We start from the raw sequence: 26,340 nt of genomic DNA, 5'->3' as shown, positions 1-26,340 counted from the left end.
CCTTACTAGATCACTCCTCTATCTTTATAGGCTTGTTTCTCTGTAAAGGTTATCTCTCAATCTTGATTGCTTTCAAGATTGGGTTTTCTCTTTGTTTCCAAAACAGTGTTTTCGGTTTATATAGTAACCCGCTATAACGCTGTTCTTCTTGTAAAACCAACCAAACTACTGAAAATAGACATGGGCGCTGGCGCGCGCAAAAGGCCAATGTCGAAATCTTGGCGCCCTCAATGTATTGTAAGTTGTTCCGCGGTATGGATGCATGCTACCTTGGGCAAGGTAAGACTAAATCAAGAAGCCTACGCTCTTTATTCACACAAACTGAACTTCTTTTTCTCTCCTCATGTGAGGGATAACTCTAACGCTTAACATATACATGGTGATCGAATGAGCCTAACTAGATCCTCCATCACAAACATGTATATGTTACGCTGTTTATACTGGCAAGCCCAAGAGGCCAGAGAATATATATGCACACCAATTTCGGAAAACTACTAGATAGCCAATATACCACTAGGACGATGTCAAGAAAATCATGCAATCAGAATTCAACTCGTCTATATCAACTCACCTTAAAGTCGTTGGACTCTTGAGTAACATATATGATTAGCTTCCCCGACATTAGAAATGTTCTTAGTGGATGGCTGAAGCAATAAATTTCAAATTATGTAAGTTTAGATTGCTCTGCTGCAATTAATGTAGTGAAACCTTCTCTCTTTTTTTCGTAAGTACATACAATGTGAATCTATGACAAATTATTCGTAACCAAAGGCACCAAAAACTCTCAAAGATGAACCTGTATAAATTCAAGGGAGCAGAGCATGGCTCAAATTACAAAAGAGTTTACTTCAGTGGAACAAAATGTAGAAAACACAAACAAATGAAGTAATGTATACTGAAATTTTCTTACTCCTATCGAGTACATGCATGTACAAGGTAGGGGCGGCTCCAATAGAGATCTCTCCCACCTCCCCAATGGAAAGATCCCTCCCATCGTGACCTCTGAAAGCCTTGTGCACCACCATCATTGTAGTGTGGCTCTCTACATAAATCAATCGATCATCACTTTAACACACACGTGGCACTAAATATTTGGGCAAACCTTCTTCCTGTTCAATCCACTCCGTTTTCTAGGATAGCTTCAGTGTCACAACTCCAAACTGTGGGAGAAGAAAGGCAAGGGCGCAGTCGCGCCTTGACCAAGGCTAGTTGGAGCGCAGCTGCACCCTAGTCGGTGTTTGCAGAGATTTATCAGATTCTTATGTTTTCTATAAAAGAAAGTCTCCAATCCTTTATAGAAACATATAAACACGAATATGCACTCATGTTGTGCTATATAAACTCTCTGTAACCTAAACTCCTATTATCTCAAGCAAAATAAAAAACCTTTCTTCTCCCGTGGACGTAGGTCGCCGCATTGGCACCGAACCATTATAAATTATTGTGTCTTGTCTATTTATTTAGGTGTTAAATTCTACATGGTATCAGAGCGGAGCTCCTAATCTCTCTCTAAATCAATCTAGATAAACACAATACATTATGTCAGATCCAAATCCAAACCCAAAGTCGGCTGTTACTACAGAGACTGATTCTAATCCTGGTTGGAAGTTGTCATCAGTTCTTTTGAATGGAATGAACTACATACATTGGTCTAGGGCGGTTTCTCTATCGCTTGGTGGAAAGAGGAAATTGGGGTTCATTAATGGTGCAAAGGTATGTCCTGCCATTGATGATGCCGAATATGAGAATTGGGTTTCCAATGATCAGCTTGTTCGATCTTGGTTACTAAATTCTATGGAGTCTACTATTGCTGAGATTTTTACTTTCTCTGATTCTGCGAAGGAGATGTGGGATTCAATTGAAGATTTATACGGAAACCAGAATAATTCTGCCCGTGTGTTTGAACTTCAACTCGCAATCGGTGCTTTGCAACAAGGTGAGAAAACTTTTACAGAACACCTTGGGAATTTGAAGAAATTGTGGGATGAGTTAAACATTTACCGTCCTCACACCACTGATGCGAAGACTCTATTGAAACGGGCTGAGGAGGATAAAATCTTCACAGTATTTCGTAGTCTTAAACCAGAATATGAAAATCTAGAAAGCAACATTCTAATGGAAAGCACTCTTCCATCACTTGCTGCTATTTGTGCAACTATTCAAAGGGTGGAAACAAGAAAGAAAACCATGAACTTCGAGGTAAAATCCTCAATCTCTGAATCTACTGTATTGTTTGCAGAAAACGATTTTAGGAAGAAGTCACAGGGATTTGAAAAGGGCAAAGGAAAAAGGGAACCATCTCACTGTGATCATTGTGGAAAGAACTGGCACACCAAGGACCGTTGTTGGGAATTATATCCACATCTTAAGAAGGAAAAGGAATTGTCCAAGAAAGAGCATGCCGCTATTGCCGAGACATCAATGTCCAACTCAGATATTAGTCATCAGTTGAGTCAAATTCTCCAACAACTCACTAAGTCCATGTCTTCTAGCAAAGGTCAGTTTGCCTCAACTCATGTGTCAGGTAATTTACATGCCTATTTTACTATGCCAGAAAACAGTAACTCATAGATAATTGATTCTGGGGCTACTGATCATATGGCTAACTGCCCTGCCTCTGTCCATAATTTTGTGTCCAAACCTAGAAAACATAATATTTCCATAGCAAATGGTTCCACAGTTCCCATTCTAGGTAGTGGTCAAGTGAAATTTTTTGATAAAAATCTCAAGAGTGATGCTCTAGTCGTTCCGTCATTCCCTGTTCAACTTTTATCTATTGGAAAACTTACCAATTCGTTAAATTGTGATGTCATTTTTTCTCCTAACTCTGTCGTCTTTCAGGATCGAAAGTCGAAGAGGACGATTGGTGAAGGAATTTATTCTAATGGACTCTACTTGTTGAAGTCGCATAAGAAGGCGTATCAAGCTAGTGATTTACTTGAGAGTCATATTTTGCATAAATGACTTGGGCATCCATCTAGTCATGTCCTTTCAAATTTGTTTCCGCATGTTTCTTTAAACTCTGATGATGTTTGTGATGTTTGTCAATTTTCTAAACAAACTCGGTTATCTTTTCCACACTCGAATTCTGTGTCAAATAAGTTGTTTGAGTTAATTCATTCTGATTTATGGGGACCTGCTCCCGTTAATTCCTATGATGGTTATAAGTATTTTGTGTTGTTCATTGATGATAAATCTCGTGCTACATGGTTATATTTATTGAAATCGAAAACTGAGGTTGTGACTGTATTCAAGGATTTTCATACTATGATTACTAACCAGTTTGGTGCTAATATCAAGATGTTTAGATCTGACAATGGCACTGAGTTTTGTAAAGGTATGTTACCTGAGTATCTTCGTAGCCAGGGGATAATTCATCAAACTAGTTGTGTTGGCACACCTCAGTAGAATGGCGTGGCTGAAAGAAAGAACAGACACCTTTTGGAGACCACTCGTGCTCTTATGTTGGGCATGAATGTTCCTAAGCACTACTAGTCTCATGGCGTCTTAACTGCTGCATATTTGATTAATCGTCTTCCCAGTCGGGTCCTTGGTTTTAAATCGCCATTAGAAGTGCTCAAAGCCAGGCCGCTAGATTTCTCTCACCTGCGAGTGTTTGGGTGTGTCTGTTATGTGCATCAGCAAGCCATTCATCGAGATAAATTTGATGCTCGGGCTACTCAATGTGTGTTTGTTAGTTATTCCACCACACAGAAAGGCTACATATGTTACAGTCCTGCGACAAAGAAATTAGTTGTCTCTCGTGATGTCCGCTTTGTGGAATCTGAAGCCTTCTTTCATGATTCAGCTGTGCCTGGGAATCGGTCCCAAAGGGAGTGTTTGGCAGATTTGGCACCTCTCCCAGCTATTATTACGGCTGAGTTGGCTCCTCTTCCAGTGGTTGGTGAAGGCATTGCCCCTGTCCCAATGGTTGGTGAAGGTACAGTTCCGGCCACTAAAGAATTGGGCGCTTGGAAGCAAAGCAAGCGGCGCAGTGCGCTGCGGGAGTCGCGGGGTGCACTCGGTAATCCACGACTTCCGTGGATGATGGGGCGCGGCGTGCGCTCGGGTGAAGCGCAGTGCGCTTGCAGATTGAGCAAAGTGATCCACGACTTCCAGTAGATGGGGCGCAGGTGCGCTTGCAGACTGAGCAAACTAAGCGCGGGGTGCACTCTGGTGATTCTCTAGCCCTTCCAGCTCCTCCAGTTTCTAGACAATCTGAACGAGAGAAACGACCTCCAGTAACTCTCAAGGATTACTATAAATCTGATAGAGAAAGACATCCTCCAGTGACTCACAGGAATTTTTATTCTTTGCATAACGTTACATATCCTCTACAGGAGTATATAACGTATGCTAATATCACTTCATCTCATCATGCTTTCCTAAGTACAGTTGATGACGTGCAAGAACCCAAGAACTTTAGAGAAGCTAACTCTCGTCTAGTATGGAGAAAGGCGATGCAAGAAGAACTTCATGCTCTAGACAAGAATAACACTTGGGATATTGTTATGCTACCGTATGGAAAGAAAACTGTTGATTGTCGGTGGGTGTTCAGAAATAAGTTCAACAGTGATGGTTCATTAGAGAGGTCTAAAGCTTGACTTGTTGCAAGGGGATTCACCCAAACGTATGGTCAGGACTATAAGGAGACCTTTGCACCAGTTGCAAAGATGAATATGTTTAGAGTTCTTGTATCTCTAGCTGTGAATCAAGACTGGAAATTATTTCAGATGGATGTGAAAAATGCATTCTTACATGGAGATCTTAAAGAAGAAGTGTATATGAGCATCCCACCTGGACATCCGAAGGAGACTAAGGTCGGATTAGTATGCAAGTTAAAAAAGGTTATCTATGGACTTAAACAATCTCCACGAGCGTGGTATGTCAAGCTCAGTTCTATTCTAGCTATAACTGGTCTTAAGCGAAGTGATGCTGATCCTTCCTTATTTGTTAAATCTAGCAGGACAAGCTTGGTTATAGTTCTTATTTATGTTGATGATATAGTTATCACAGGTGATGACCTTATCGAGATTTCTAAGCTCAAGGAGTTACTGCACAAGAAGTTTGCCATCAAGGATCTGGGTATTATGTAGTACTTTCTTGGGATCGAAATTGCTTATTCAAAAAAAGGTATATTTCTGAATCAAAGAAAGTATGTGTTGGATATTTTGAGTGAAGCAGGAAAGCTGGGGGTAAAACCATTTGATTATCCAACTGATAGTGGGGCCAAGTTTTGGACAACACTGGTGATCTTCTTACTGACATTGGTTAGTATCAGCGATTAGTTGGTAAACTAATATATTTAACTATTACCCGACTAGATATTTCTTATGCAGTGAGCTTGGTTAGTCATTTTATGCATGCTCCAAGGACTCCACATATGAATCACGGTTTCTAGAATCTTTGCGATATCCGAAAAGGGTCACCGAGGCGAGGTATTTGGATCGCGGAAAAATGGGCATACATCTATTACTTTTAGCATTACCGGATGCCGATTAGGCGGGGATGTCCAGTTGATCGGAGGTCTACTTCCGGTTATTGTACCTTTGTGGGAGGTAATTTAGTCACTTGGAAGAGCAAGAAACAGAATGTAGTGGCTCATTCTAGTGCAGAAGTTGAGTACAGGGCTATGGCTTCCACCACCAGTGAAATCATATGGCTTCGCGCTCTTCTGAAGGATTTGTGTTTTGAGTTGCATATGCCAACTACACTTTACTGTGATAATCAAGCTGCTATGCACATTGCGGCAAATCCAGTGTTTCGTGAGAGAACTAAGCATATCGAAATTGACTGTCACTTTGTGCGTGAAAAAGTACAGTCCAACATTGTCACTACCTCCTTTGTTCAAAGTGACCAACAGCTTGCAGACATTTTTACCAAGGGACTTCCAGCTTCCAAGTTCCATGATATTCTCTCCAAGTTGGGTTCGCTGGATATCTTCGCACCAACTTGAGGGGGAGTGTGGGAGAAGAAAGGCAAGGGCGCAGTCGCGCCTTGACCAAGGCTAGTTGGAGCGCAGGTGCGCCCTAGTCGGTGTTTGCAGAGATTTATCAGATTCTTATGTTTTCTATAAAGGAAAGTCTCCAATCCTTTATAGAAACATATAAACACGGATATGCACTTATGTTGTGCTATATAAACTCTCTGTAACCTAAACTCCTATTATCTCAAGCAAAATAAAAAACCTTTCTTCTCCCGTAGACGTAGGTCGCCGCATTGGCACCGAACCACTATAAATTATTGTGTCTTGTCTATTTATTTAGGTGTTAAATTCTACACAAACATATATGTCAGGAGTAAGTAAATGCGACGAGGCTTTGTGCAATGTACATAATTGTTCAGCTTAACATATACATGGCGATCGAATGAACCTAACTAGATCCTCCATCACAAACATGTATATGTTACGCTGTTTATACTGGCAAGCCCAAGAGGCCAGAGAATATATATGCACACCAATTTCGGAAAACTACTAGATAGCCAATATGCCACCAGGACGATGTCAAGAAAATCATGCAATCAGAATTCAACTTGCCTTAAAGTCATTGGACTCTTGAGTAACATATATGATTAGCTTCCCCGACATTAGAAATGTTCTTAGTGGATGGCTGAAGCCATTTGGGAGAGCATGAAATCAAGTGAAGTGTGGTATATATCTATAATAATGTGAAAATAACTTAAGAGAATGTAACACGAAAATGAGATTGGAAATTCCAAATTCCATTAATATACTATTAATTAGATCGAATACAAAGTCAGTAACATCCCATCGTTGGAGAGCTGTTTTTGTTCCCGTTACAAAAGTCTTCTACCATGGCTTCTAGTTCCCTACTTCCCTATGATATTGAGAACACCAAATGCGTGGTGGGCGATGAGGAGAATTACTGTCGTGATGGTACCGTCGGGTTTTTCAGTATTTTGGATGGAATTACTTACAAATTAAAGACACCAGAACGACTTGAACGTCTGAGTATGTGGTGCTTCTTTTGGATGGTTTTTAACAGTTCAGGTGATGAAAAAGAAGTTCCCGTTTGTATAATTTCCGAGTATCAACACAAACCTGCATTATTATACGGATTAAATGGCGTGATTTCCAACTTGCTAAGGTTGTAGCAATGCCAGCTGTTTTCATAAAATTGTTCATTTGTAGGGCTGCATGGGATCGAAATACTAGGCGATGATGACTGTGCGTAGGCTAATTTGACATTTTACAAAGGAAACTTTTATGCTGTTAGAGAGACCGGAGAGGTTGATATAGTGAACGGCTGTCATGGCGGGTCTCAAACAGCTGCTGCTACCTATTTGGTTGCTTCATTAATTGGAAGTGAAAGACGATAACGACTTCCAAAGTTATCTGACTTATCCAAACTCCGTAGGATTTATGGTGATTATGATTCTGAAGGAAACCGTTATACCTCAAGGGAGATTTTAGTGAGGCCAAGTTGGTGGCTGATTTTCCTGGCTGTAGAGCTAATATTCTATCTACTTCTCCAATAATGATTCAATTTTTCGTTGTTCTGGACATGAACGATAGCACTGTCGATCGAGGGAGATTTTTCCAATTAATTCCGACTATTTTCTCCCCGTCCTATCTGGTTTTCTGCAAGTTCAAGCTAGTTTATTCAATGTTTTTCTTCCTTTTTCCTGTAAAGTTGAATAAATTATGGTGTTCGTTTTCTATTCCGGGGACGTTCTTCGTATTTTCTTCACATACTAGTGTTATGTATTGGTGTGTATTACTTTTAATCTTCGCTTCATGTACTTTGCATATAACGGGAGGATTGATCCTGGGCTAGCTGATTTACCTTTGTGATTAGTGTATGCCTAATGGTTAAGAAGTTAGTGATTCAAAACTAACTAGTCAGGGGGAAACTAACCAAGAAGTATTTTCTTCGGATGTAGGTAGATAACTGGAAATTAACTCCTTCACAGTTTACACAAGCAATCAAGAATGAGCACTTTCACTTTTGTGTTATAATAAACATTTTTTCCATTCGCATGCGTGGATGGTCTCAAATGAGGTTCGCCCCGTCTATGAGATAGCTAGATATGGAATGGATGTTCAGCAATGATGCACATGATGTTCTTGATTTTCTTTACAAGTTATCACAAATTTTCTGTTCACCTTTCCGTTTGGCTACACCCGGGTTAGCAGTATTTTATTTCCCTAAAACATCCGAGCAGGGTACACCCGCTTGATAGTTGATACGTTTTTCATTGTTACGTCACCTTGATAAAGTTATCGTAGTTCTTTGCTCGAGGATGTTTTGTTGGAACTTGTATGATCAAATTTTACAACCACTGAGATCACAGTATCTCTCTCTTACTCTCTCTCTCTTTTTTTCTGTTTTTTTCTTTTTCTCTTCTCTTCTCTCACTGATGTTGCTCTATATATATCCCATAACCGCTCTCTTTCTCCAACCGCTCCATCTTCTTTAACCGCTCTCCATGATTTTTTCCGTGTCCCACGTCTGCCCCTTGTCCAACCGTCTCTCTAAGTATCATGTCTGGCTACTGTGCTCCTCCTACCTTTTTCCTTAATCCACATCCATTTAGGCCCCTGATATTTCACTGAATCTTATGCCTTACTAGGTTCCGCGATATATCTCTGTTCCGCGAGCTTGATCCGTCGCTCCCACTCCTTCTCTGCCGTCATAGGGTAGCTCTCGGCAATTGTATTGCCGCGGACACGATCCGTTACACTAGGTTTCTTCTTCGCTATTCGGCATACGACCCACTTGCCACCTATAACCCCACGTGTCATGAATACGCCCTATACAGAACTCTCATTTATGTATTTCAAACAAACTACTCGTGCATATAAAGTGGAGAAGTAGAACAATGAATGGTCACATTGGTTAGTAAACTCTTCGAAACCAGTTTTACACTCTATACAAGTATGTGAACCGTGATACGCATCAGTTTTTTCAAATCTTTAAACCTGTCGCTCTAACATCTTTTAAAAACAATATAAAAATATTAGGAGGGGTTGATTATAATTTTATCAATCTTTTGTAGTTTATCAAACTCTAGATGGTTGTAAATTTTTCTCCTACGTTTGTGGGAGTCAAATATGAGATTTCAAACAAGAAAAACGTCAAAATTCGTCTTTTGGACTGCTCCATCACTCTCGTTACGGAAATGACAATAATTTTCAGTTTAGAGCTCGGTTTTGCAATCCGCTTTTTGAGTTTGATAGCTGATTCAAAGAGTTTTACAGTATTATGTGGCTCAACATCTAATTCATCCTGAGCTGGTTCAGTTTTACAGCTCTTTTGGACTAATTTTCTGGATAGAGGAAAATGTGGTAATCCGATTTTTCAATCGGAAAGGTATCGTATTCTTTAATTTTTTTTGCAATTCTTTTGGTTTAATTATATTATAATATTCTTACCTAGACTTGGATAATAGTTTTAAATCTAGGAGGGAAATCCCTAAGCATAAAATTTTTATTTTTAATAATCTAGTAAAAAGTTATACTTGAGAGGTGTTTATCATTAATTATATTATTTGCTTTGACTAGATGTAGTTTGATATTAATTTTTTTTATACATGAAAATGTATGTAGATGGTCTAAGTGGGACTTTAAGATAGTTAATATCAATTACATTCAAATCTTGGTTAGTAATTATAATATATTGAAAACATAATTTACTTACCTTGTTTATTGAGTGTATGTGTTGTTAGATGATAAACACCCATAACTGTGTTATAAACTCCGTAGAGACACTACTATATATTGGTTGATTTTATGTTTAATAAATGTAAATTAATTGTATTTTCGAATTTTCACAGGTTTCGACAGTTAACGACAAAATTATAACAAAATAAAAGCCGAAATAAAGTTCATGTACTTAACACTGACTATTTATGGGTCAAATCAAGACAACGATGCAAAAAAATCATGGAATTTCCAACAATAATATCTTCTGATTTTAGGTTCTGATTTTGGCACGTGAACTGTCAAAACGATCAGTGCGACAAGCTCTACGCAAAGACATAAAGTTGTAAAAATTATCAGGGCCCACATAGACCCATCATTAGTCAAAACACGTGGTCCCATCACTTAGTGGTTTCTCTATTTTTTAAGCACTACCAAAGTGGAGCACTTGTGATTTGCACCCATTCTATTTATTTATTATTATTTTATTATTATTATTATTATTTTTTTTATTTATAAGTTAATTTTTGAAAAGATATGTTTTTCGGTTTTTGTTTTTAGTTTTAGATAGCTTGTAATATCACTTCAATTCCTCATGCTAACAAATTGTTCTTAGATGTAAATTCAATGTGTTAGAGACCAAAACTCGAATTTATCTTGGATTTGTATATGAACTCAAGAAAGATTAGAAATACAATGGAAATTAATTCAAACAGTAAACTTGATCCAAATATGAGTAAAAAGGAAAAAAATATATTCTTTCAGTAAAAAGAAAAAAATAAATAATGAATTACGTACTATGATTATGGGAATAGGAAAATAATCTTCACTGATGATGGAATATAGGAAAATGATCTTCTACTTTTTCTAATATAGCAACTTCTAAATACCGGCGGTGGCTCCTTTTTGGAGAAAATATTATTTAATGTTGTAGCAATCAATGAAGACTTCCCGCTACGTTTGTAACTGATAAGTCGATAACTACCGCTCTTACTTCTTCAATACAAGATGGACAGTCCGTGAGCGAATTCTTGGGGTGAAAAAATAGGGACATATGGCACTGACAAAATAAAAACCCGTCTGATTCATCTTCTCCAATTTTCCCATCTGTTTCTCTCCTCGTTGTGATTTCTCACACCCTCCCGAATTCTCCGTCTGTTTCTCTCCTCGTTGTGATTTCTCACACCCTCCCGAATTCTCCGTCTCCTCGCTTCGCTCATGCCCCGCTGCTTAGCAGATTTTAGTTATTGGTAACTTTTTGTCAAGAGAGGAGCTCCACAATTTATGTTTCTCATTCTTTAAACATAACATGAGTTAAAAGATAGGTTTACAACTTAAATCAAATAAACAATTTCCTCATCAAATAACAAAACATTAACTCAATTGTAGGTGCCAACTGGCAAAGTTGGTAAAACTTTGGGTGATGGTTCCAGAGAACTGGGGCTTAAATCCTGCCAGCATCAAAGAGTTATTGATCTCATTTAAAACAGGCTTGCCAATCCACAAAAATTAACCCAATTAGGGATAAAAAGCAAGAGACAATCCAATCTTAGCACTCTTCAAGATCGACAATACGTTGACTTCTCCAGAAATGGTAAAAAAGGACTTTGGCCACAAATCCCATTCACATTTTTGTACGGTGGCACTTACAGTGCCAAAGTTATCTACACAACCTTTCACCTTAGTTAAAGGATCCATTGCATGTTGAATACCTACTGTTAGTTTGCTCTGAAAGGTTGAGATGTTTGAAGTAAATTGATAACCGAGTGCTGTACATGTTGAGGACCTTACTAGGTGGTAGAGGGAACCAGTAACTATGTCATTCTTGGTATTCCTGAATAAACAACAAACTAAAGTTTAGTGACACTCCCCATTAAACATTGAGTAATTTTAACAGTAGAACCTTATAAAGTGGGAAAAGTACTCACAAACTACAGGAGAAAATGTAGCCGGGCATGGTAGAGCGCAACCCATACTTGCACTCGGTTAGTTTCCTTGTTGCAGGGTTGAAGGAAACATTAGTTCCAATAGACAGATCTTCTCTTCCTAACATACATGAGAAGTCAACAACCGGCATTTGAGTCAACCTCAAACTTGAACTGATTCCGACGAACATATTCTGATACTGTAGTTCGACCTGTAACAAAAACTGTAACTAACTAGTACTGAAAACAGGAATAAGAATTGAAACAGAAACTTATCAGTGAGGATTGTGCTCGGCACAATTTCCTTAAGACGAAAAACGCCGCTGGTATGGTAGGTGCCAGCCTCAAGCGTACGCCTCCCAGGATACAACAGCGGAAGAGCCAGTCACCAACAAATGACCAACTTTGTAAGAACTCTCAGTACTCCAGACATGGTTTTTTAGAAGAAGAAAAGGTTTTTTCAGATATACAGGGAAAACGTTTTGTTTTATAGAAACTTTCAAGTCGCAACTGAAGGCAAGAATCACGCACGACTCTACTGGCGTGATAAGGTTAAAACAGTTTTCGAATTTTGCAAAAACAAGCCCAATACTCGCACCCACGCGAAGCCCAAATGGGTGGATTTGCACCCCCCCTGCGCGCGACGTGCACTACGGTTTTCTAGAGCTCCCACCTCCCAAGTGGCCTTGTGTGCGCGCAAGCACTTCCTTATATCTCTCTACACTATCCCTCCATAAGAACACAAAACAATATAAACTTAAGAGACTTAAGTTTAGTAACCAATGTGGGACTAAAGCCCCCTACATTAGAGTGTAGTAGATACATAAGGTCATGGGTTCAAACCCATGAGGACATAATTTCATCAAGTTTCCAACAAAAACAGTAGACATCAAATAAAGTTTCATAGTTTCTAACAATAAAAAACAACAGTTATGGCAGGTGCCGACTAGCAAAGTCGGTAAAACCTTTGGGTGATGATACCAGAGGTCTAGGTATCTAACCCATCAGCATCAAAGAGTTACTGATCTCATTTAAAATAGGCTTGCCAATCAAAAAAAAAAAAAAAAAACAGTTATGCGGCCAAGTAATGGTACATGGAGAGTAATGGCCAAAAGTAAATAGTAAACACGTTCTTAAACATCCCTAAAGTTATACAAATCAATCAAAACCGAAAGTTTGGAACTCAAGGGTTTTAAGTTTTAACTCAAATTAGCTCACTATTAAGAGTTTAAACCCTATATTTGCCCCAAAGCATTTCTTAAATAAAGTAACATTATTAAAGTCAGAGACGCGGGATTAAGGAACGCCGCCATGTGCACTGCAATGAGTGCTGGAAGACATGGGGCACCATTGCTGTTAGAAAATTTGAAATACTCCAACAGTAAGCATGCATATGCATAAAAAAATGCCAAAATCAAGTAGAAAACTTAAGGTTCCAACGATAAAGTTGAGCTAAAAACGTAACATATAATCCAAATTACCCACTTTACCGAAATTGCAGTCAGGAATAATGAAATTGAAAATTGTCTTCATCCCTGGTATAGGTTCACTTATCATGGTTGCAAAAACCTGGCAAAAACATACAAAACAGTCAACCAAGATTTTCTATAATATATATGACAACTACAACGGTTATATCATAATAATTTGATCAAACTCCAGGGAGAACACAAGCGGTTCAAGAATTTGTTTTAAAAAATTTCAATCATAAAGAAAAAAAAGATTTAATGAGATTATTAGCAATGCTCATGCATGAGTATAGACATGCAGAAATTTATTAATATGACCTACCCTGGAGTGGATATTGTCAGAAATCTCGCATTTCAGTTGGGTTTTGACGTCAGCCAAATAAGAATCACCTATTCTTGTTTCGGAATGTCTGATACCCTGCAGTATTTTCTGGCAAGGAAAACTCAATACAAGAAGGGCATGGGCATTAAGGTAATAAAGGGCAATTTTTATATATACTTACTCCAATCGAAGTGTGGTGGCCAAGGGTGAACTTGAGGCCTCCCGAGGAAACCTTACAGAACAGATCTCCATAGTAATAAAACAAAAGAAGAGAGAAACCCAAATTATTATTATTATAATATAATATAATAATAAAGAGTGAATCTGCGTATGTACCTCTGATTTCTATGTCATTATCTGCGTATAGACCTCGTCGAACTTCATCCATGCTTGATTTGGGAGAGAGAGTTTGGAAGAAATATAAGAGAAAATTAGGCTCGGTTTGGACTCCAGACATATTGGACCATTGGCCCAAAACTCTTCTCAAGGCAGGCCCCCAGTTACCCCTTCTCTTTCGCCTCACTCGTGTTTTTTTTTTTTTGCAGGGTTTACAATGGTTGTTGCTTGGGTGAAAGGACCAAGTCTGTTCAGTGATATTGGCAAGAAAACCAGAGGTCTCTTTTTCCCAATTCTCTTCTTCCAATACTTGTTGTTGTTTTTTTTTTTTTTTTTTTTTTTATGTTTTTCTTTTTTATTATTATTATGTGTAGATCTTCTATACAAGGATTACCGGAATGGATATAATGTCTCCCTTTCTACAGAGGATTCCTCTGGGGTAAGTTATTACCTCCTCATCCTCTGTTTTTTTTTTTTTTTTTTTTAACTAGGATTTCTTCTGTACTCTAAAAGACTGAGAAAATAATCTTTTAAAATAGTTACAAACTCCCTAATGCGCCACTTTTATTATTATCTATTTGTTATCGTTTAGGCAATTGGTGTTCTAAGCCACTACGTGCACTTTCTTTTAGAGTGCTCTGTCGTCTGAAAGGATTGTTTTCATTGTGGGCTATTCCACATGGACACACCATATTTCAGAAATAATCTTTGTTGGATACGTGTCCGGCGTGGACACATATTGTATGTGATTATTGCGATATACCCCAATTTTTTATATTTCGCTGTGTCAAACACTTTGTATCCATGTCAATACAGACACACGCATCCGTGTCAATGTAACTTAGGTTGCGGGTTATTGTGTGCAAATCATGGGCAGTTTGCGAGTTGACATGGTTCTTTTACAAACAAATATCCTACATCAAGTTACTGCAACATGGTAGGTTGTAATCTCTTAGCCTGGCGCAACAAGAAACGATCAATTGTTTCTTCAGTTCTGGCATCTTTACTGATATTGTTGTGTTGTGACAAAAAGTCAGATATTAGCAGTGCGGCGGCTAGTACAGTATAGCATGAGCTTCATGAACATATTGAGCTCTAAGCAGTTAATATCGGATTAAATTGCTGATTAATCGGCAATTAATTGCGTATATGAAGCTTACTGTTGCAGTATTTCAGAAGTGCATGCTTACTGTCGGAGTATTTCAAATTTAATCGGGTTCTGAAAATTTGAAATACTCCAACAGTAAGCATGCTTTCACTTCTCGGATTTTTTTTTAAAATTAGGAGGTAAATCACACCGAAATTGCAATCTTCTAACATAATCAAAGGGATTTGATTATTTGAATGGGAAACTAACTTGATTCCATTATTCTTTCTTAAAATGGATGTTCTCAATCTTATTTTTGACAAGAATAGAAGGAATGGAAGATATACGTATATATATATGCACACGGGCTCGAATTTTTCGGTTATTTGATATTCTAACCCGAGCCCAACCCAAAACCGAGTCGGGCTTTGATTTTACAAGACCAAGTCCGGACCACGGATCTGAAATGTTAGCCCAAGACTAACAAAAGTCGGGTTTTAGCCCATCGGGCTTGGGCTAACCTGATGGAGCTTGGAAGTGAAAGCATAAAACTTTGGGGGTATGATCGAATTGAGGGGCTGATTTGGGTGAAAGACTAATATGCTTCACGAATTATTAGAACAGGACGAACGGTATACCTGATTAGCTGTACACTTTGTTGGAGACGACTAGTTGATGAAGGGTTGCGTGCGAGGTAAAAAGTTGCATCCTACACTCCTCTAGAACTTCAGCCATGGACAAAGTCAGCTCCAGCACAAACAAGGAGTAGTGCGTAAGTTATCGAAAAACGAAAAATGGAAATGGGTTGTTTATCGAAAAAAAAAGGGAAATGGGTTCACACGTGCTTAATCTTTGTCTTTTAGTCTCCAGATTTTATGTTTTGACCGTTTGCTGTTTCTTAATTACATATTTGCCATATTTGTGTGCTATATTGTGGACTTAGTGTTTTTTTTTCTTCTATATTTTGAAGGTATAATTGTATATTATATATAATAATATAAAACCGATTAAATCGGCGATTAATCACCCGTATCGCTCCTCGACTGATTACTTCCACATACCGATTTTAACTGCTTAGATTTAGCTTCATCGTCATGAGATGGTTCGTAAGCTTCTTTTTGTAAAATGTGCCACCAATATAACACTAGATGTTATCTAATGATTTGTCCAAGCTAGGCATGGTTGATGTCCTTGCTCTGCTTGAGGGGGAGTGTTAGCAAATCTGATATTTGAAAATTTGAATATGTAGTAATAATATGCTTATATACTTATGTCCCTATTTTGAATATGTAAAAGTATAATAATGCAATACCATGTGTCTCTCACATTGAGATTCACAAGGCCTCCTAAATATTCTGTTTTTGAGTAACAATCTTTCGGTGCTTAGCACCATGTTTTTGCTAGAACCTCAATGAGGTGGGTTAACTGGGAAGATTATCGACAGTAGGTCATCGTACACGTTTTATGCTATAAATCATTTTTGTTACAGGATAAACCATTATGCGTCACTAGAACTGATTTCATCAAGCTGATTAATAATTTAATGCAGTGTGTATCTTGTATGCTTGTTATATGATACGATTCTGGTATTTCGTGAGACTTATTATTGTTCCTTTGTTTCCTTCTGATTTTTTTGTGCATTACACCCTGCAGTCCGTTAACACTACTTCTGTAACAAGAGTAGGCCGTGATTTTTTTGCTGGCTTGAACATGCAAATGGCTGAGGGCCAATTCATTCCTGATATCAAAGTCGACCAGTACTCCAGGGTAAGTTATATTATTTTAGGGCCATAATTTTTTTGTAGGTGAATGGGTTTGATGTAAGCATCATGGGTGACTGTTTCAAGTTGCATGGATTTGTGTCCAAATAATATGCAAAGTACAATGGAGGACATTGTCTGTGGCCTTTCTCAGTAGCTCTTCCACGGTGGTATAACTATATTAAGGGTTTAGAGGGTGGTTTTGGTCTTGTTTAATTAGCTGGCTAACTGCTCAAGTAGTAATGTAATCTCTTTTGGTTATATTACAAGTATACGATTAAGTTGTGATTACAAGCTTTCCATTAATTTGTGGATGATAGACAATTAAAGTAACCTAAATAATAAATTAATTTAACCCTAAAAATACTCGCAAGTGCCACTGCCCAAGTTTTATTGTAGCAGGAGGCAAGGACGAGGTTGATCCCACAGGGAATGCTATTGGGCAACTAAATTCTAGAATACTACTTATCTAATTGAACCGAGATTTAAGAATTCTATACTAACTAATTACGAAGAAAGCAATTTAAAGTTGATTGAAAACGATTGGAGGGAGATACTAGGGTGTTTGAATCCACCACCATTAATTCAATTGTTTTAATTAATTATTTTTATTTAATTCCCTATTTTTTAGAGTATCAATACGAAAGAGAAATCATTGCTTTCTCAAGATATGATCGACAAAGCACAGGTGACAATATCCAAAAGAGTTATTTTCATTCACTTTAATGCTTAAACCTTGAGCATCATATGTATGCAATTATTGAAAAACACAAGATAATAGCTGTTTAAGATTATGAAATACAAAACCAAGCATTGATTAATCAAATATTTTTCTCAACGACCAAAATACATGATATGAATGGTGAAAAGAAAATATATTCAACTTTCGATTGAAGTAAAAATCATAAACGTTGAAGCTTGTAATTATAGGGAATCCAACAAATTAATAACCAAGCTATGTTCTTCACTAGCACTACTATGTTGGAGAATGCTCATGCTTGAAAGAACCTACTTGTTTGGTATGAGATGATTTCCGGCCTCAAGATTAACTTGTCCAAGTCTAAGATCTATGGTGTGGGTGTGGTGGAAAATTTGGGAGAGATTGCTAATTTGTTGGGGTATGGTGTTGAATCTTTTCCTACTACATAGTTGGGTTTGCCCTTTGGAGCTAAAACAAATCGATAGGTCAATAGGTATTTGGGGCAAGGTGATAGAGAAAGTTGTTTCTTGTTTGGCAGGGTGGGAAGCTAAGTGTCTTTCTAAAGGGGGGATGTTGACTTCGATCAAATCCACTCTTTCTAATATTCCGAACCTATGATGCACAGACACGAGTACCGATACCGATTCAGTGACACGGGTTCGGATACGATACGGCGTTATTTGAAAATCTAGGATACGGGTACAAGTAGGGATACGAGAATATAAATATTAAAAAAAATAGCATTTTAATATGATTTTAACATAAGGTGGTAGTGTGAGTATTGATTAGCAACGAAGTAGGTACGAATTCCTCTTCATCTTTCTCTATATCTTCTGTTCCATCTATGTTTGTGTGTACTCCCCCTCCCCCCCTATTGTTTCATGAATATGGAACAATATGTATCAGAAGTATCCAATATCAATATCGTACGCACACCGATGCAATAGGTAAATAGCAGTATCCGTGCATCATAATTCCGGACTATTACTTTTCACTTTACCTAGTTCCTTTAGGAGTTGCAAAACACTTAGAAAAGTTTTTGGAAGATAACAAATCAAAGATGGGATAAATTTGCTAAATGTACTAGTTTTGTTCCTGCTACCAGAGAACCCATTTCTTTTTGGGATGACATTTTGGCAAGGTGGAATCTACATACTTGCCTCTAATAAAAAAAATCCGCTTATTTCGGACTACATAGAAAGATGTGCTAATGTCAACGTGACACTTAAAAGGCAACTCAATGATTGGAAGATATGAAGATCTTTTAACCACAATATATGAAGTGGGTAGAAGCTTTGGAGAAGCATATAAGAGACTATAGGTGTGGGATGACAATGATTCCTTTACTCTATAGTGAAATCATTTTACCAAGTTTTCATTAAGGAATATTCATCGGTGGTGCTTGAGGATAATGAAAAGATCCCCAATTTTTCATATAAGCAGATTTAGAAAAACTACAACCCTCGTAAAGTTGCTTTTATTTGTTGGGGTGCTTACTTGTGTAGGATTCAAACCATTGACAATTTGAATCGGAGAGGTCTGAATAGTCCCCATATGTGCATATTACAAGGTGGTGGAAGAAGATGTGGACCACCTTCTCAAATGTCCCATAACTTTCAGAATTTGGGTACTATTTTGTGCATCTTTCAATATTGCTTGGGTGTCACCATCAAATATCAAGGAGGCCTTGAGTAGGAGCATTATCACAAATCCACTCTCTAACAAAGCCAAATGTCTTCCAAATGCCATTGTATGGATATTATGGACAGAAAGGAACATGAGGATTTTTTAACAAAAGGAAAGGGAGATGCAAGAGTTGGTAGGGGAAATCTAGGAACTCCTATTAGATTGGGGATGTGCTACTCAATTGTTTATGGGTGTAAAACTTGTTGATTTCATGTGTAATTGGTATGGGCTAGTGAGATGAGTGAGCTTTTGTAATTGCCTAATTGGGGCGGAGGTTGAGTGTGGTTGAGTAACTCTTTGCTACTTAGACCCTTGACCATTGTAACATTTATTATCTTTCTATGAATACAAATTGAATTTTACTAATAAAAAAGAAACAATTTCATTAATGGGGTTTCATCTAAAACCTAGCAAAAGGTTTTGTGATAAAGAGCCATGGAATTAAAAACAAGATTAAGAAAAGAATTGGCCATTCTGCAGGCCGTGGATCCGCAAGTTGGTTCTTCTCCAACTTCATTCTCTGCCTCGAATGCTCCAATTTGTGCTCTTTAAGTCTATTTCAACCTCCGTACTCCAAAATCTGCTTCTAAAACCAGTTTCTATTTTCGTTTGATACTATGGAAAATATCTTAGTTTAGAAATCAAAATTAATTAGGAAAAGGATTTGGGGTGATGGACTTGGAAATTTATGAAGTGGTGTGGTGCAAGTCGGTATGGTAGAACTGAACTGTTGGTGCAGAGAAGGGTAGGACTCCATGTTCTGTTCGTAGAGTAAAGAACATAATTAGAAAGGAAGTGGATTAAAGGAGTGAGCGATACGGTGGATCAGGGAGTATGTTGAATGGTATGAAGTATTGGAATTGATATAATGGAGTGATTGGAAAGATAGAGTGCGGGTTTGTTAACGCCTCTTCACGAGATGAGTTTCTGTTGCTGTTTGTGAAAGAGTAAGGAGAGAACTAAGGGAGTTGATCCTACGGTTCAGTTTCTAGCTGAGATTGAAAGTGCTGGATCATATAGAAACCTAGCAAGGTTTCCTACCAATTGCTGGTCACGTGCTCATCAAGCCTACTCACCTTATGTTTCCTTACTCCCTTCTCTGATTCAATGGGAAGGATTTATTACGGTCACCTTGGGGAATTTAATTAGGGTCGGTATCAGGAGGGAAACCAAAGCAATGGAACTTAGCACTTACTCAGGCTGAACTCACTTATAACAATGTTGTAACCGCTCTACAGGCAAGTCACCGTTCTAAATTGTCTATACTTCAGTACCGCAACATGTTGATTTGGTTCCTTTACCTAAAGTTCTTGGCCAAAGTGTTTGATCATGTGGTTGAGAAAGATTGTACAACTTCATGAAGAAGTGAAGGGAAGTCTAAACAAGGCCAATGCAAAGTATAAAGTTGATGCGGACAAACATTGAAGGTTGAATAATTTTGAGGTAGGTGACTTAGTCATGGTACATATACGAAAAGAAAGATTTTCAATGGGTACCTACAACCATAGTATAAAATATCGGGATATGGCTATTTATCGATATTCAATTTCTTGATATGTATCATGGATATATCCCCTCTTTGGGGATATTTTACATTGTTTCATATGCAAGTATCGTGGATATTGTGGCCATTTCTTGATATATCACGATATATCATTTATATTTATTTGAAATATAATGGTAAATATTAAATAAAATTGTTACCTAAACAAAATATCCCCAAATATAATTTCGTCGAAATATCGCCGATATTTGTAGTCTTATATATCTCTAAACATATCGTGATATTTATGTATCTCTTGCTGAAATCTCAATAGATATCGCAATATTTTGTACTATGCCTACAACAAGCTCAAAGCTATGAAGATTGGTCCAGTTCCTATTCTTAAAAAGATCAACAACAATGCATATGTTGTTGATCTTCCAGCTGAGTTCTCCATATCTAAGAGCTTAAACGTCAAAGACCTCTACCATTACCATGGAAATGATGAGATTCTTCTTTCAATTGACTTGAGGGCGAGTTCTTCTAAAGATGGGGGACTGATGTAGGATAAGACTGAATTCAGGCAGAATTCAGTTACTGGCAGTTATTGTTAGTAGTTAGAATTATCTACTTTTATAATACAGTTATTAATAGACTGCCAAGTGTCCCTAGTAAGTTATTTATGTGAGTGAGTGTCTATTATATATAAAGACACTCACACTCTTATTGTAATGATTTTTTATGCAATTATCAATATCAATAAAATTACAGAAATTTGTATTATTTGTTCTTGATATTTCAAGTGTTTCTTGTGGATCCAAGGGTAACAACTGAATAGTAACATGTGACCTTCAATCTGCCCTCATTTGGATCTATGAGAACATTGACGGAGCCTCCTTCTTCACTTGTACGGTTGTACCCCAGTATTTTTTATTTATTTTTTGCGGTAATGCAATACTAATAGTTTTATACCAGTTAGGAAAATGCTTTTGGTTTGTATTGCCAAACTTGCAAATAGTTATGATCTTAATATATTTGGAATTACCTCACTTGATTACATTAGATAACGTCAGTAATAGATAAATGTGTTTCAAATTTTGTGATTATTGGAATATTTGGCTGATAGTTTTACAAGTTTTGTCAGGTTTTTATGACTCTTAAGTTGAATGAAGTTGGACCTGGAATGAAGGCAATCGCAATCTGCAGCCGTTCTCGTGGCAATGTGAGTAATGTTGTTATGAGCCTGCTATTTAGTTTTGTTTGTGTTGTAATTGGAGCCAACATACTTGAGTATTGCATGTTCAAATACATGTTGGTTACTTTTTCATGCATTGATCTCAATTAAGAGCCACCACCACTCTTGCCTTGTAGCCGTTGGCATCAGGTGGAAATACTTCAACACCCTACCAGCGGCCGCTGCAATTCTTTCAATAACAACTGACAGTTAATGCTCAAGTTTGAGACCAGTAAAGTTTATCCAAAACGGTGAGGTACTAGTCAATATCTCTTGGTACCAGATTTGATCTAAAAGGCTTGAGAACTAGCAAATAACCTAGTATTTTCCATGGTTGATTGCGAAGAATCTTCTGTTTGTCTTGCTCTTTCTCGAATCCTAGAATAAAGTGGTTACCTTCCAGGACAACAATATCTAATCGTTTCCTTAAGTTCCATTTCTGTTGGATTCCTATGTGAATGTCATTAGGATTCTCATCAGTGGATGTGTGGATGCGGCCAATGAGCGAGGGAATGCAGTGAGACTATGATTGAACTAGAAGGTTTGTTGGTAAATCCATTACTTCCAGAGATTTTTTTGCTTTCATTCTGTGTTTCCAAGGTAGAGAGATTGTGAAAAAGTACGTATGATGCTCTCTAGGATGTATAAAATTGTTGGAGGTGATTTGGTCTTTATAAATAATGTTTTGTGAGAGGTAATGTTGGCGAATTGATGGTTAAAAGTGGTATGGGGGTTGGATTTAGTGTATGAGAAGATTAGGGTTTGGTATGTGGGTAGATTTGTTGGAATTAGGGGGACAAGAAGTGATAGATCAAGGTGAGTATGTGGTCTCCATATGTTGTTCCTTCCTGGGATATGATTATCTTTCTGACGCAATCTCCTGAGAATATCTAGTGCAAATGATTGTCATCAGACTAATGTGCCTGGTCCAGAAAAAACAATTTTGAATTTTTTTGCATAAAGAGTGTTAGAACAATGATATTTCAAATAATGAAACTATAACTAGAAATAAACAGACTAGGAAGATTGGATAGTAAAGAGAATGATTAGAATTCAACGAAGAAAAGGAACAGAATAGAATGAAACTTTTGAATAGAACAAAGGATTTGGGAATTGAGAGATATGCATCAACTTGAGTATGTGTAGATGTGGACAAAAATGTGAGTTTAGTGGGTCTTCCTGTCTGTTACTTTGAATGATACTAGTATCAGATAAAGTCACTGTGACCCTACACCTATTTTGATGTACACGCTGTGATATCTTCTGTACCAACCCCTTATTCTCACAAACCCTTCTTTTTTGAAATTTTCTTCCATAATTAAATTCCGGTCATCTCCAGTCTCTTGTTCTACCTTGTGATAAACAAGCAGTATCATAGGAGAACTGCAATAGTGCTTAATCATATATCTTCTTTCTTTACTCGTTTAGCAACAGGTGGGACTTCATTGATTCTCTTTTTCTCGTCAACAATCTCATCCTCTTAAAGATAGCTTTTCCCAAAGAAACTTATCACTGGGACTTGGGCTTGCCTTAGTTTTCCTCTATTAAAGCATATAGTATCTGACTCTGACTTTGAGAAATATTATAATGGACTTGTACTTCTTTTATTTAATTCAATCGATTGCTTCTCATTGTAATTTCAGCGATTATTCGGATTATTCAGAGAAGTGGATATATATGTTAAACTGGTTTTGTGATAACAATAATTATACCTGCGGTGGATGTATTGCATGGATCTCGTTAGACATATTCTTTCCCGTGGTTAAAAAGAAGCATTAAGAGCTTTGACACGTGGCATCACAGGAAAAATCATCGAAGTTAAATGTAAAACCACCGAGAAAACCTAAATGCATTCTACATTGCATGGAAGTTTGATGCGCACCTGTACTACTCAATATTCTTTGTAATTCAATTTAGGTTAGGTATGTCAGGCAAATTAAGCTGAAATCTTGTCTTTGAAATTAAGTCCTTTTTGTTGACTCCTGTGATACAGATTGAACTCCGCTGGCTGCACGACTATGCGGCAATCAGCACAAGGATGTTTTATTATGAAGATAAACATCCAAGGTTTAATGTCTCATGTATGGTGGGAAGTCGTGTTCTTTCCTTTGGAACTGATGTCTCCTTTGACTTTATGACTCGGGACACCAAGTGTGGCGCTGGGATGACCTTATCCTATAAAAATTTAACTGCTTCCCTGACTTTGTGAGTAATTTTTTTTTTTTCAAGGTATTATTACCATATTATTATGTTTACTACTGTATCTGCATGTGATAGTGACATGTAAGCTGTCTGCTACTGCGTTCTTGTGTTAGTGTGTCCATCTGATAACTCCATTTAATAAATTTAGAGCATGCTACTCTCTTCCTGTGTTGTGCATGTGAATATGTGATTAATCCCCATCAAACAAACATGGGTGAAATGACATCTCATCCAAAGGGAGTAGGAAAATAGATGAATGAACCTAAATACCCTTGTTTCAGACCAAAAATCAAGTGCAGAACTGACAATATAACCCAAATTCTTACGAAAATTTAAATAGCAAGTTTTGTAATTTCATGTCAAAATGGGTACTTTGGTTGTGCACAATCCAAAATTTGTGGCCATCGGAAATTTGGCACGTGTAGCAACTCGAGCAACATAAGCTTGCCTCTGTATAATGCTGAAACGATTTTAGAGAATAAAATATTGGTGAATTATGTGTTTTCCCATTCTTGATGTGATATTTAGTGATTGAGTCATCTTGTGAGTATGTAATTTGAAGAGAAAAAAAGAAAGAAAAATAATGATCTTATACTTCAATGAAGAAAATTCATCCACCTGCAGTAATGCTGGCAGGGTTCGACCCCCAATCCTCCGGTATCGTTACCGAAAGGTTTTACCAACTAAGCTAGCTAGCACCTATAATTATTATTATTGGTGTTGTTGTTGTTGTTGTTGAAATACTGTTATTGGCTAATTCTTCAGGAAAGATAACGCAGACAGCCTGAATGCTTCCTTCTGCCATGTACTGAGTCCTTTCACCTCTACTGTCATTGGTGCCGACTATGCTCACAACTTTTTGACCGATGAGGGCACCGTTACTCTTGGTGCTCAACATGCATTGAACAGCAAGACAATGGTGAAAGCTCGTGTAAACTATTGCGAAGCAGGTGTTGCTATACAACACCAATGGTGCCTAAAAGTTTTTTCTACCATTTCGGGTGAAGTCAACCTCATGGCAATGGAGCAGGTCCCCAAGTTAGGGATGGCAATGACTCTAAACATCTAGATGGACTTTTCATCCTTGAGCCTCGCCTGCCCTCAAGCCTCAGATGGACAAGACGAGCAAGGATGTGGAATGAAGCTTCGGTCTGGCCATTGTTCTAAAAATCGGTCTAGGCGGCCGCCTAGGCGGTCTCTAGGCGCTAGGTGGTGCCCAACCGACTCGCCTAGACCCAAGTCGTTTAAAAAATCGGTGGACCGACTAGGCGGGTATAGGCGGACCAATTAGGCGGGCTAGGCGGCCTATCGGCGGTCCAGTCAAAATTTTTTTTTTTTGAATGATTAAATGTCGAAAATTAAAAGCTCGTGTAGGCTTAAGATTTGAACGAGTTTAAAAGACTAAAGTCTAATATAAATTATATGTCACTATAACAAATAATATGTTTTTATATGAAGTCGATATTCTTTAACTATTACGCATTTTTGTAATAAATATCTTTGTTTGTGTTTATTTTTTGAGTTATGGTAAATGATTTTCTTCATTTCTTATAATATAGGTGTGTATTATTATATATATTAGGAAAAAAAACCACCTAGCGCCTAGCCCGTCTAGACACTGCCTAAAAGGCTTAGCCCGACTACCACCTAGTGTTTTTTAGAACACTGGGTCTAGCCATAAACACGACATACACCTTTTCCAATACCTCACCCCCTACCAAGCACGACATACATTGGGCCTTTTCCAATACCTTACCCCTTACCAAGTGCGTCATTACCATTTTATTTATTTTTTTCAACCTAAAAGAGACCTAAATTTAGATTTGCCTTATTAGATTCTAGACTATAGTATAATATTGAATTTGTTCATGATAATTGATTTAATCTCAAATCTCAGGTGTACTGTTTTTTTGGGATTGTCTTTAGACGTGGTCTTACAACTAACCAAAATCTTATTAGAGATTATAAACACAAGAAATTGGTCCCAAGGCCCAATTTCAATTCAAGAAGACAGAGATTTTTTATAATCACTCACAAGGACAAATGTAGCTAGCCTTGCTCAGTTACATGGGTCGACTCCAAGGGCACTTGTTGAGGCCCCCAACATTCCCACGTCAAACTCCTTTGACACATTCAGGGCTGGTCATTGAGTCGAGCTGTTTGTGAGTAACTCGAGCTCAGCTCGTCGAAGGCTTTGACTCAAACTCATCCGCACAAAAGTATGAGTCGAGCTTGAGCTTAATTTAAAGCTCATTCTAAATAGCGAGTTATTCGAGCTCGAGTAGCTCGCGAGCTATTCGTTTTATTAACCCATACTTAGTATATAATTTATACGCCATTTTATATCTTATACCCAACTATAATTTATAATTTATCGAGTAGCTCACGAGCTATTCGTTTTATTAACCCATACTTAGTATATAATTTATACGCCATTTTATATTTTATACCCAACTATAATTTATAATTTAT

At 37.6% G+C, this 26,340-nt stretch overlaps 3 protein-coding genes across 7 annotated transcripts; 2 read left to right on the top strand and 1 right to left on the bottom strand.

Annotated features, from left to right (window-relative positions):
• Nucleotides 1-1,260: 1,260 nt before the first annotated feature.
• On the top strand, nucleotides 1,261-3,947 carry LOC147514602 (uncharacterized). Its single transcript, XM_086594386.1, has 2 exons — nucleotides 1,261-2,497; nucleotides 2,842-3,947. The coding sequence occupies exons 1-2, from the start codon at nucleotides 1,540-1,542 to the stop codon at nucleotides 2,868-2,870; spliced, it is 987 nt and encodes a 328-aa protein (XP_086450512.1). The 5' UTR covers nucleotides 1,261-1,539; the 3' UTR covers nucleotides 2,871-3,947.
• Nucleotides 3,948-10,938: 6,991 nt separating this feature from the next.
• LOC147514601 (mitochondrial outer membrane protein porin of 36 kDa-like) lies at nucleotides 10,939-13,837 on the bottom strand. Of its 5 annotated transcripts, none has more exons than XR_015208964.1 (6): nucleotides 13,717-13,837; nucleotides 13,562-13,626; nucleotides 13,381-13,488; nucleotides 13,080-13,158; nucleotides 11,593-11,801; nucleotides 10,939-11,498 (listed from the first exon to the last, which is right to left on the bottom strand). XR_015208964.1 is itself a non-coding variant. In XM_086584271.1 (6 exons), the coding sequence occupies exons 1-6, from the start codon at nucleotides 13,835-13,837 to the stop codon at nucleotides 11,183-11,185; spliced, it is 903 nt and encodes a 300-aa protein (XP_086440397.1). In that variant the 3' UTR covers nucleotides 10,939-11,182. The 5 variants fall into 5 exon arrangements, 4 of the variants coding, with proteins under 4 accessions (XP_086440397.1, XP_086440402.1, XP_086440408.1 ...); XM_086584271.1 differs by having other exon boundaries at nucleotides 13,075-13,158; XM_086584276.1 differs by having other exon boundaries at nucleotides 13,075-13,158; nucleotides 13,381-13,476.
• A 21-nt stretch (nucleotides 13,838-13,858) lies between these two features.
• LOC147514600 (mitochondrial outer membrane protein porin of 36 kDa-like) lies at nucleotides 13,859-25,381 on the top strand. The gene is made up of 6 exons (XM_086584293.1): nucleotides 13,859-13,994; nucleotides 14,091-14,155; nucleotides 16,457-16,570; nucleotides 21,577-21,654; nucleotides 23,660-23,871; nucleotides 24,634-25,381. Exons 1-6 carry the CDS (start codon nucleotides 13,934-13,936, stop codon nucleotides 24,935-24,937), a joined length of 834 nt encoding a protein of 277 aa, XP_086440419.1. The 5' UTR covers nucleotides 13,859-13,933; the 3' UTR covers nucleotides 24,938-25,381.
• The last annotated feature ends 959 nt before the right edge of the window (nucleotides 25,382-26,340 follow it).

The sequence above is a fragment of the Coptis chinensis genome, chromosome 2, assembly GCF_015680905.1.
Source record: "Coptis chinensis isolate HL-2020 chromosome 2, ASM1568090v1, whole genome shotgun sequence".
Taxonomy (NCBI): domain Eukaryota; kingdom Viridiplantae; phylum Streptophyta; class Magnoliopsida; order Ranunculales; family Ranunculaceae; genus Coptis; species Coptis chinensis.
Note: the sequence above shows the minus strand (reverse complement) of the source record. Positions and strands in the feature narration are given on the sequence as shown.